We start from the raw sequence: 12,178 nt of genomic DNA, 5'->3' as shown, positions 1-12,178 counted from the left end.
TTTTGAGGTTTAGCTGCAAACCAGCTTTTGCACTTTCTTCTTTCACCTTCATCATAAGGCTCCTCAGTTCCTCTTCACTTTCAGCCATCAAAGTGGTATCATCTGCATATCTGAGATTGTTAATATTTCTTCCAGCGATTTTAACTCCAGCCTTGTATTCCTCAAGCCCAGCTTGTCGCATGATGTGTTCTGCATACAAGTTGAATAGGTAGGGTGAGAGTATACAGCCCTGCCGTACTCCTTTCCCAATCTTAAACCAGTCCGTTGTTCCGTGGTCTGTTCTTACTGTTGCTACTTGGTCGTTATACAGATTCTTCAGGAGGCATACAAGATGACTTGGTATCCCCATACCACTAAGAACTTGCCACAATTTGTTATGGTCCACACAGTCAAAGGCTTTAGAATAGTCAATAAAACAGAAATAGATGTTTTTCTGAAACTCCCTGGCTTTTTCCATTATCCAGCGGATATTGGCAATTTGGTCTCTAGTTCCTCTGCCTTTTCTAAACCCAGCTTGTACATCTGGCAATTCTCGCTCCATGAACTGCTGAAGTCTACCTTGCAGGATCTTGAGCATTACCTTACTGGCATGTGAAATGAGTGCCACTGTTCGATAGTTTGAACATTCTTTAGTGTTTCCCTTTTTTGGTATGGGGATATAAGTTGATTTTTTCCAGTCTGATGGCCATTCTTGTGTTTTCCAAATTTGCTGGCATATAGCATGCATTACCTTGACAGCATCATCTTGCAAGATTTTGAACAGTTCAGCTGGGATGCCGTCGTCTCCTGTTGCCTTGTTATTAGCAATGCTTCTTAAGGCCCACTCAACCTCACTCTTCAGGATGTCTGGCTCTAGCTCACCGACCACACCGTCAAAGCTATCCCCGATATTGTTATCCTTCCTATACAGGTCTTCTGTATATTCTTGCCACCTTTTCTTGATCTCTTCTTCTTCTGTTAGGTCCTTGCCATCTTTGTTTTTGATCATACCCATTTTTGCCTGGAATTTACCTCCAATGTTTCTAATTTTCTGGAAGAGGTCTCTTGTCCTTCCTATTCTATTGTCTTCTTCCACTTCCGCACATTGCTTGTTTAAAAATAATTCCTTATCTCTTCTGGCTAACCTCTGGAATTTTGCATTTAATTGGGCATATCTCCCCCTATCACTGTTGCCTTTTGCTTTCCTTCTTTCTTGGGCTACTTCTAGTGTCTCAGCAGACAGCCATTTTGCCTTCTTGGTTTTCTCTTTCTTTCGGATGTATTTTGTTGCCGCCTCCTGAACAATGCTGCCAACTTCTGTCCAGAGTTCTTCCGGGACCCTATCTACTAAGTCCAGTCCCTTAAATCTATTCTTCACCTCCACTGCATATTCCTTAGGAATATTAGTGAGCTCATATCTAGCTGATCTGTGGGTCTTCCCTAATCTCTTTAGTCTGATCCTAAATTGTGCAAGAAGAAGTTCATGATCTGAACTACAGTCAGCTCCAGGCCTTGTTTTTACCGACTGTACAGATGTCCGCCACCTTTGGCTGCAAAGGATGTAATCAATCTGATTTCGGTGTTGTCCATCTGGTGAAGTCCATGTATAAAGTCGTCTCTTAGGTTGTTGGAAGAGAGTGTTTGTTATGCAGAGTGAATTGTCTTGGCAAAATTCTAACAGCCTGTGTCCTGCTTCGTTTTGTTCTCCCAGGCCATACTTACCTGTAATTCCAGGTGTCATTTGACTTCCCACCTTAGCATTCCAGTCTCCTGTGATGAAAATAACATCTCTTTTAGGCGTGTTGTCCAGTAGGTGCTGCAGATCCTCATAGAACTGCTCTACTTCAGCTTCTTCAGCATTTGTGGTTGGGGCGTATATTTGGATCACTGTGATGTTAGATGGCTTGCCCTGAATTCGAATTGAGATCATTCTGTTGTTTTTTGGGTTGTATCCAAGCACTGCTTTAGCCACTTTACTATTAATTATGAAGGCTACTCCATTTCTTCTGTGGTCCTCTTGTCCGCAGTAGTAGATCTGGTGGTCATTTGATGTGAAGTGGCCCATTCCAGTCCATTTCAGTTCACTGACGCCCAGAATGTCTATCTTTAATCTTGACATCTCACCAATAACCACATCCAATTTGCCCTGGCTCATAGATCTTACATTCCAGGTTCCGATGGTGTGTTGATCCTTAGAACATCGGATTCGCCGTTCACCACCAGCACCGTCGGCCGCTAGCCGTCCTTTCGGCTTTGAGCTAGCTGCGTCATCACGTCTGGGGCTAGTTGAGCTCATCCTCTGTTCCTCCCCAGTAGCATTTTGACCATCTTCCGACCTGGGGGTCTCATCTTCCGATGGTATACCGACATATCTCTGGTTGTACTGATCCATTTAGTTTTCACGGCAAGAATACTGAGGTGGGTTGCCATTACCTTCCCCAGGGATCGCATTTAGTCTGACCTCTCTGTCATGACCTTCCCGTCTTGGGTGGCCCTTCACGGTTTAGCTCATGGCATCACTGAGGTGCTCAAGCTCCAGCACCACGACAAGGTAACAATCCTTTGCTGAAGCTTTGCAATCTAATACTACCAATAAAATATGTATAACTCCATATTAATACCAACAACACTAACATTATTAAAATTATATTAAAATAGTTCCATGGAAAGCTAAAATAATTTCTCTTCCCCCCCTCTCACATTTCATTCCTCCAAAAAAGTACTATGTAAGAAATCATAGAATATAGACATGTAATAAATAAAGAATGTGGACAAGATGGCTGCCATTTCTAAGTGTAAGTTTTCTTAATGACTGTAAAGCAGCTATAGCCCAAGTCTATGAAAGGATATAAAATAGAAAACAGTAAGAAAAATATACATGTTTTAAATAATGAAGCAAAGAAAACTACGTTTTTAGTTTTTTATTATTATTCCACTTGTAATAATTCAAAGTGGTGTTTTATTGTGCTATTCATGATAATCACTAAACAAGAACTGTTTTCCCTCAGTAAATGTTGTATTTTTTAAAAAAGCAGGTGGAGGGGGAGAAAAAGATTAAAGTTGATTACACAGCTCTGGCAACTACAGGAAATCTCCTGTTATTTTAAGTGCAAAAAGAATATTTCTCACATGTCTTATATGAGATTAATATGATTCCAAAAGCAAAACGTTTGTGTCCTCCAAAATAACTCAGATTTAGCTAGTTTAGCTCTCTTAGCCAACCAATTAAGTCTCAACTAGGTCAAAGCATTTGACATTGGCAGATTTATCTAAACTGGTTGATCTCTGGGCAACTTTAAATATATTTACAAGGATTTCTTATTCTCAATTATTTAACAAAGACAACACAAATTACTTCCTTTTTGCTTTAAGTTACTGAAATGAAGAAATCCAGGATAATGGACTGTTTTGTCCATTTGATTCAGATATGTGCTCAGAATTACTTTAATTTTTTTAAAGTATACTCTACAAACAGAAAAGCTGTTCACTATTGGTTAAAAACAAGCAAAAAACTTTCTAGGATTTATTTTAAATTGTTTGGATACACAGATACAGTACAACCTGCCACTGCAGACTATCTATACCATGGTCTTCCAAGCAAGACCAGTATGACCACACTGGAAACCGCATGAGAGAGATTTCTTCCCATTCGCTGTACTCGAAGACATCATTTAAAATATACAGACATTTTTCTGTGGCTGTTTTTCCTTTTACAAAATGGCTAACATTAGTATTGTAATTAAGAGCCTGTGTAATGGAATTAGTCATACTTTTCTTAATGTTAGCCTGTCTCTGACCTGTCCTGTCTGATGGGTAAAAATTGGAAAAATATGTCTGCAATCCCCAGACATTCATACATCTTCGTAATTTCAATTTACTGCATCGTGTTTGGCATTATGTCTTTGTTTGTTGGTGTCTGCTTTGATACCATCTTGATAATTATGGCTCGCCAAATCTATTTCTGTACGGTAGAGCAGCTGGATCTTTATGGAACACTGCTTTATGAACTGGTGCAGGAACCATTAGCATTTCTGATTTAGAAAAAACTAAATTCCAGTTAACAGTTCCTTGCAAAAATTTCATTCAGATTTATTTTATTTTATTCTATTTCTTTTTTATTTATTTAATTTCTATAGCCGCCCATCTCAACAAGTCACTCTGCACAGATGTATATAGGCAGGCTGAATTTCTAAAGGGCTGTCACACATGGGACATGTGGGAATTAATTTCAGAAGATAATGTGAGGCAGATGCACATTATGTTGGCAAATAGACATCCATATGCCGACATAAGCCAGGGGTAAACTTTCAGAAGTAGAGGAGCTTCTTCCCTCTTGCAGTGTTTGCTGAAAAATATTGCAAAAATCAAGCCAATTCTAAACTGAGCTGAGAAGTACAGTATTTACACAAAGGACAATGTAGACATTAGTAATACAGTCCTGTTTACCAACCGAAGTAAGTATTTGTAGCTCAGGGTTGAACTGTGGAGTCCTTGGTGCTCTCTGAGCCTTGTTGTTTTCTTGCAGACGTTTCATTGCCAGACTAGGCAACATCTTCAGTGCGAAGAGGGAGTGGGCCTTGCTCTCAGTTTATATACCGTGGCTTGCCCTGCTTGTGTTGGTGGGGGTGTCGTTCTCTCCTTGGGAGTTTTTTGATTGGGCTGGTGTTTCTGCTTGGTTGATTGCCTGAGTTAATAGTTCCTTGATAGGGTGTATTGTGCTGTTTGATGGTTCATCTGGTGTTAATCCTAGTGTTGACTTTTTGCATATCTGGGTGTTGATTGCTGGCAAGGGAGCGTACTGGTCTTTTGGCTTTTCTATTGTCTCTTCTGAATGGTATGTAAATGTTGTTTACCTCCATGTGCCTGTTGATGGCTGACTTGTCTGAGTCAAATCTAAATTCCAAAACCTGTCTCATTTTCCATGTTCAGTATGTCTTTTTGTTGAAAACAGATTATTCAAAACTACATTATTCTCAGTTTATCACATGAATGAGCTGGACATTTTCCCAAGATGGTATAGAAAACCATGGGCTTATTTGTATACATTGTATATAATGTTTTCGAAAACATTGTTAAATTCTGTAATGTTTCCCTGATATAGAAAATATTACGCGCTGAAAGCTTAAATACGTATTTTCTACAGACTACTGCAATGCGCTGTACAGCGGGCTACCTCTGAAGATCACTCAGACACTAAGATTGGTGCAAAATGTGTGACCAACTTGCTGGAGGATACTAGCTGCCAGAAGCATGTAACTCCTGCCATGGGCCAGCACTGATTTCCAGTACATTCCTAGTTGCAATTCAAAGTGGTTTGGTGTCTAGGTACTTACAGAACCAGCTTCTCTGACCCATACGCTTGTCCCAGAAGAAGCTGATGGTTGCTCCCCACTTCCAGGATGTGAGGCCAACTAAAGCTAGTAAATGTTATGTTTTGGTTAAGCCTCTCCCTTTAGAAATTAGATTGGCCCTTTCCTTGATATTGTTCCATAATATGATAAAGACAGAATTCTTCTGGAGGGCATTTTGTAGCTTATCTTTGGTACTGATTATTTTTCTTCTTTTACTCCTTTTCCTTCTTCTTTCAATTTTTATCCCACTTTTTTAAAAATATATTTTTGGTCAAATCAAGGCAGTGATTACCCAATATTCCTTCCTCCTCCTATCTTCCCCACAACTGGTTACAAAGACTGGTAGATATCTTGCGCATCATGTCAAGAAATTCTTATCTAACTGTATTTTAAACTTTGCTACTTGCCTAATATGTTAATAGATAGAATAGAAATAACTTTTCCCAAACAAGTAGTATGCCCTAAGATTATGAATCTTACATGACTTACAGTACCTTTAAGTCAAACTTAGTTCCTTGGTACTGTTGTTTTTTTCAAAAGACCCTCATCTCTTTAAATTAAAATATGACTTAAAGAGGTAGAGCAGTCTTTCTGTTGTTAGTAATTGGAGCTCAGGATTTAGCATTGTTTCTGAATGATGTAGGAGAGAAGATCCACCAAGCCAAAAAAGTGTGCACTAATCCCTTTAGCAATTACTGTGTGATATGATATCGCATAAAATGCAAATTGGCAGGAAATAACAGGAAGATGGTGAAGACTATTTACCCTGATCTGATTCAAGGTATATAAGGACTTAAGGATAGACCTACTTTCATTAGGCGGATGGGCTGTCTAATCCAGCATTCTCTGTAAGGAGTCACCCATGTGTTCTGCTTGCCCCAGGGCAAAGATGATCTGCTAATGTTTTTTTGAGGAACAATGTTCTCCTGATCCTGTCCCCAGCCTCTCCCTATCTTTCCTACCCCATTACAGGAGTAGATTTTTTCCAACTTTGCCAGCACAAGCCACTCCAAGTGGTCAGTCTGCAGTGAATCGTTCTACACTAGGTTGGGAGGTGAGGACCTTCCTTGCTCCACCTGAGCCTAATGAGGGCATGACCCCCTCCCACCACTGATTTTTAGGGCCACTGGCCTTTCAGCAGGAGAAAACTCAGGACTTTCCCACTTTTCTTGCCAACCCCTTGTTGAGAGGAGGGAAGTGGGCATTATGATGCCAGTTCTCCCAGCGTTAAAAAGATCCATCCCCTGGCAACAGGGAAGGGGCAAAGTGGTTTTCTGCTCCTCATTTTCTGAGAGATTGCAGAACCAGCAGCAAAAAGAACTGTTCTCCCTCAAAAGCTGTTTGTTATCCCCTTGCATTGACCTCCTTTGAAAAAGCATAGCAGAATTATTAGAGGCATGAAAATATAGTTTATGTGTATGTGTGTGTTTAATATCTGTGTCTATACAATTTTCTGACCAATAATGTTTTTACCCATTTCCACCAATTACCAACAGAGTTCACTAATATTGCTGCTGAAAAGCTCTGCTCAAAAATGTAGTTCTGAAGAAGAAATCAAAGGATGTGTAATGTTACCTTTTCAGTTGATTTGGCTGCTTCAAATTTTAGCTGTCATACCACATATGGAAAAAATAAGTTCCAGCTGCCAAAGCCAGAAAGGCTTCATTTTGACTCGATTCCTTCCAAAGGGTTAGGGTTATGAAGTATTATAAGGCAACTGCAAGAACTCCCAGAAGATATCCATGAAGCCAAATCTTCATTTACACAGGTGTATTTCAGAGACTGTGAATACTTTAGATCATCCTCAGAGAGCCACAGAAATGCAGGATAATCAAAGTTAAAGGCAGAAAAATGAAAATAATTCTAACGTGTGATGTAAGATTGTCTTGTAACAATTTGGTATGCTTTTACTGTGAATGTTGTAAAGTGTAAAAATAATGCCAACAATTCTATCTCAATCCTAAATACAGATAGTCCTTGTTTAGTAACTGCAATTGGGACTAGCAACTCAGTTGTTAAGCGAGGTGGTCGCTAAGTGGAAAATCATGTGACTGTGACTGTACTCACGATTTTACACAGGACGAAGCATACTAACTGACTGTAATGGCGAACACATGACTGAGAGAGAGATAATGCAAAGGTCGTAAATGTGGACATTGGTCACAAAATTACCTTTTCATTACTGTTGTAACTGCGAACTGTCGCTGTCCAAGGCAGTTGCTAAGTGAGGACTACCTGTACATTCAATTAGCAATAGTAGGAAAAGTAAAATACATTGTTCAAAATGATTTCACTCCATTCAGATTAAAGCTCTTTCTTCTGAACCTCCTGTATCCTCAGATCCAATGAAAGCCTCAACTGATAAAAGCTATCACCTTACATTTTTCAGAGCTCAACTTTATTCCCAGAAGCTGGATTTCTTGCATTCATTTCAGATGAAGAACAATGCAAATCCAAAATAAAAAGTAAAACAGACAGTTCCTGTATCTATACCTAAGATAAAAATGAATCTTCCTCTTTTCCAGGCCTAGTAGGTGGTGCTATAAATTCCATTCCCCAATACCTGTCTATTATTTACCTGGCACATCTTGCGCAGATGTTCAGGGTGACTTTGGCTTGTGGTTCAGCTGTATGTGAACTTCGAGTTTGGTTAATTTTGCTTCCAGTAGAAACCATGCTGGTTACCCCTTCCATTCTTAAATCATCAAGATCTTCTGCAAAGGAAATCCATTTTTTAAAAAATGTACAGTTAAGCACATATTTTAACAACATAGTCCAATGTAATCATTACAGAAATTTTCATGGTTATTCAAATGTAGAATCTGGACAATCAATCAACTTGCATAAACAAATAAATGGACATATACACAGTATATATCTGCATATATCTGTATCTATATCTATATCGATCACATAAAAATAATGCCTCATACATGCTGAGTACAGGTGTCAGCGGGGTGTGAGGGCCAGCATTGTGTCCAAGCCTCTTTACTTTCTGTACTCTCCTGCTTAAGCTTCTTGTTACCCTTTGGGTGTGAACCCCCAGAGTGAAGAAACGAAAGAGCAAATAGGAGTTTGGAGAGGAGTTCAACTATGTAGAGCAGTGTTTCTCAACCGTAGGAACTTTAAGATGTGTGGACTTCAACTCCCAGAATTCCCCAGCCAACTTTTCCCCTACTTGTAGAACTATGGACAGAATATGAACAATATCAAAATAGTAATTGCTGCTGTAATTTTCTTTAATTTGGATAAAAAGAACTCTGTGTATACGCCAATGAAATTCAGAGTTTCAGCGAATGCTCAGAGATCTGTAGGCTAATTAGAAATTCCATTTAAGTATTTAAAGGCTGATGTTAGCTCTTTGATCAGCCCTCTTAAAATAGCCAGTATACAAATTTAATAAATAAAAAAAGACAAAAAGACAAAGAAATATGTCAAGAATATAGCTGTGGATGTTTCCATGTAGTTAATAAGGCTTAATTTAGAAACCAGGATGAGTGTTCTCTTATTATCAGATATTCCATTCAAGTAAAATATAAACATAAAAAAGGATTCAAGACAAAAATGTTAAAATTAGTTAAAATTGGACGTTACAGGAGTCTATCTGGACTTACAACAAAGAGCTATTCCTTGATATCAGGAAGTGTGTACATAATCTGTTTTATAGCATTAGCAATTATCTTAATAAAATCCGCAATTTAGTATGATTCATAACTGCACAAAAGCATTTTTTAATTGAAAACATTTAATAGAGAATACGTAGCTTAGGGTTGAACTGAGGAGCCCTTGGTGCTCTCTGAGCTTGGTCATTTGCTTGTAGATGTTTTATTACCCGACTAGGTAACATTATCAGTGCGACTGAGTGTGGGGTTTGCTCCGTTTATGTACAGTAGCTTGCCCTGCCAGTGTTGGTGGGTGTCTGGTTTTCTCCTTGGTAGTTACTTGGTTAGGGTATTGTTCTCTGCTTGTTTGTCTGGTGTTAATCACTGCTTATCTGGGTGTTGGCTGCTGGACAGGATCTGTTCTGGTCTTTTTGTTTCCTTCTTAGCTTTTTTTAATTGTCTGTTTTGAATGGGGTGTAAATGTGGTTTATCTCTATACTGTATGTCTATAGATGGCTGATTTGTCTGAATGGCAAGCTTCCAGGAATTCCCTAGTGATTTTGGATTTAGCTTGGTCTAGGATGCTTACAGTTTCCCAATTGAAACTGGTTGAGTCTGTTTGTGTGTTGTGAGATCAAGGAGCTTTCAGTGTGTCTTCTGACTGCTGCTGGCGCTCATGGATGTGCTCTGCTAGTCTTCTGCCTGTCTGTCCTACATAGTTGCTGTTACAGTCCTTGCACTGTTATCTTGTAGATGACTGTATGTTGTAGATTTATCACTGTAGGTTGTAGATTTGGGGCGTGTGTGTGTGTGTTGTATTTTGTAAATTTATTAGTTGTGGATTTACCATTGAAGATTTATCATTTGTAGATCACTGTATGTTGTAGATTTATCATTTGAGATTTTTCACTGTTTCTTGGTTTTAATGGAATGGAGACATTGGTTTTGGTATGGTTCATTTCATTTCAATTATTCAACTGTTTTGAATTTCTATAGTTTATTCTTTTTATTGCAATCAACTTTTCTTTTAAGAAGAAAACACTTTTTAGTACGTCAACTACAATCAATTATAAATAATTAACTCGATAATTATTTATCTCCAATTAAATATGAAATAATTGCATCCTTTGGTTATTTTCCCAATGTTTGAAGTTTTTTTTTTAAATAAAATCCAATTCATCTTTCTACCCAGCAGACTATATGTCACTTTTTATCTTCTACATACAAACATTTTCTTTTTGATAGTCTGAATCCATAAGAAAACACATTAGTGCCCTCAAGTGGCGGCAACTAAAGACAGAAATAATGTTTCTATATCAAATTTCCCAAAGAGGTTGATGTATTAGTGGAAGGGAGGGAGGGAGGGAGGAAGGGAGGGAGGGAAAGAAATTTGTGGTACCTTTAATGTCAATTAATTTTATCATACCCAAAACTTCTTGGATCGTGTCCACCTCCCACCAAAATAAATTCTGAAGACAGAGATTTTATAAGTACACAATGTTGCAGGGAGTGGTGAGAACAGACAGAATTGTTTTGGGGTCAGGAGACACAGAAACAAAATAGCTTACACAGTGATCATAAATAAAGTAGTGGTGTGTGTTCTTGTCAGTCTGATGTGGCAAAATCAATAAAGAATTCTGTAATCCGCTAGACTAGCAACTCTCTTATCTCATGAGATTTATAGTCCTGAGATGGCTTAAATTTATCTCATAGTCTGAAGGCAAAGAAAATGGGAATGAGGAAAAATGGTTGCTTTCAAGATGACCAAACATGAAATAATCATAATATTTGACATGGAACTCCCAGCCTTAAATAACTAAAAATAATATTTCAGGAAGACTTAGTCCACATCTGAACCATGAAAACTGTACTGAACCTTCTGATTAACTTCTTCCATTGTTCTTTCAAATGTTCTTCCATTTCCATATCCAAATGGTCATTACAGTTCCTTTTCTCAATTATTTGCTCTTGTGGTGAAAGATAGAATATCTTGGGAGTTAAGAAAATTCCTCTACTGGTTTCAGGATATAGTCATTTCCAATGTCAGATTGTGTTATTTTATTCTTTTGCCAATTTGTCTAATGTAAAGTATAATGGAACATTGCTAACTGAAGATGGCACACTTCACATTGGAGGAGAAACAAATGTATATTCCCTTAACATTGTTTACTGTATGTTTGCCGGAATATGGGGACAGAACTGGATTTTGTATTTGTACTACTATGGCACAATCTGTTATCAATACTGTTTTCAGTTAGGTGGCTGAGCCTAAACTGGAGAAGGAAAGAGAAGTGGAAAATGACAATACTGCATTTGAGTGGTATTAGCTGGGAATTGAGAGCTGTAGTGACAAGCAGTTATATTGATTTGTCTTCTCAGTCTGTCTTGTTCAGTATTTCTGAGGACCTGTGTAGCTTTATTGGTCTATTTGATTTATTTATTTCACAGGGCAGATATTGTAGTTAGAGAAATGCCTGCTTTAAATTTTCATTTGTGTGTCTCATATTGTAGGGTTTAGCTGTGCAGAATGGATTATGTGGTATGCCTTGGATTGAAGCTGGAGGCCTGTAAGGAGATGTGATGCTCAGCCTATATTAAGTAGCAATTGATGCAGGCCTACATCCACTGTAGTATACTTCATGTAGAATATAAATATATCTGGGTCAGATTAATAGATTTAATTCAATATAACAACATTTGTGGACAGCCAATGGAAGTAAATGAATACTGAATTCCACAGTTCATGGGCCATAACTTTTCTCTAGTGCTTGTTACATATTTTCCATGTGTAGATATCTTCATAAACCACAACTCCAAGTCCAAATAGTTTTCACTAGTAAGAAGCAATCATTTTCCCTCAAGTGGCCAGAAGTGGGTAGCAGAAATAAGAATGCCAAAGCCATCTGGAGACTGCAGCCTCTCCTTGCATCTGCAGGTTTTTTGACCACTGGGGAAAATGGTGAAAAGTAGATGAAAAGGCTCTTCACACAGTCTCCTGGACCTATTTCTCCCCTGGACTATTGGTAGCTGAGAAAGTCTAGCTTTAATGGAACTTCCTGTTTCTCTCTAAATATGTAGCTTAGCTAAAAGTGAAGCTTTCTATCTTAACAAATTCAATGTTTCCTTCAAATATAATGAATATCTGCTTGTTGGGTTAAGCCCATATTCTGAATCCAAGACAATATATTGTGAATATTTTATTTGTTTTAATGGGAGTTTCTGCTACTTAATTACCCAGGAGCCTTT

The 12,178-nt window shown here is 38.2% G+C and overlaps 1 protein-coding gene across 1 annotated transcript in view; it reads right to left on the bottom strand.

The window, feature by feature from the left end:
- Window positions 1–12,178, bottom strand: part of C3H8orf34 (chromosome 3 C8orf34 homolog) — an 82,331-nt gene that overhangs the window by 31,559 nt on the left and 38,594 nt on the right. The window contains exon 8 of the mRNA XM_063300247.1: window positions 7,909–8,044. Coding sequence (XP_063156317.1) covers window positions 7,909–8,044 — 136 coding nt within the window. The remainder of the gene's footprint in view (window positions 1–7,908; window positions 8,045–12,178) is intronic.

Source organism: Candoia aspera, chromosome 3, assembly GCF_035149785.1.
Source record: "Candoia aspera isolate rCanAsp1 chromosome 3, rCanAsp1.hap2, whole genome shotgun sequence".
In the NCBI taxonomy this organism is placed as follows: Eukaryota; Metazoa; Chordata; class Lepidosauria; order Squamata; family Boidae; genus Candoia; species Candoia aspera.
The sequence above is the reverse complement of the archived record's forward strand: the minus strand, read 5'-3'. Positions and strand labels throughout refer to the sequence as shown.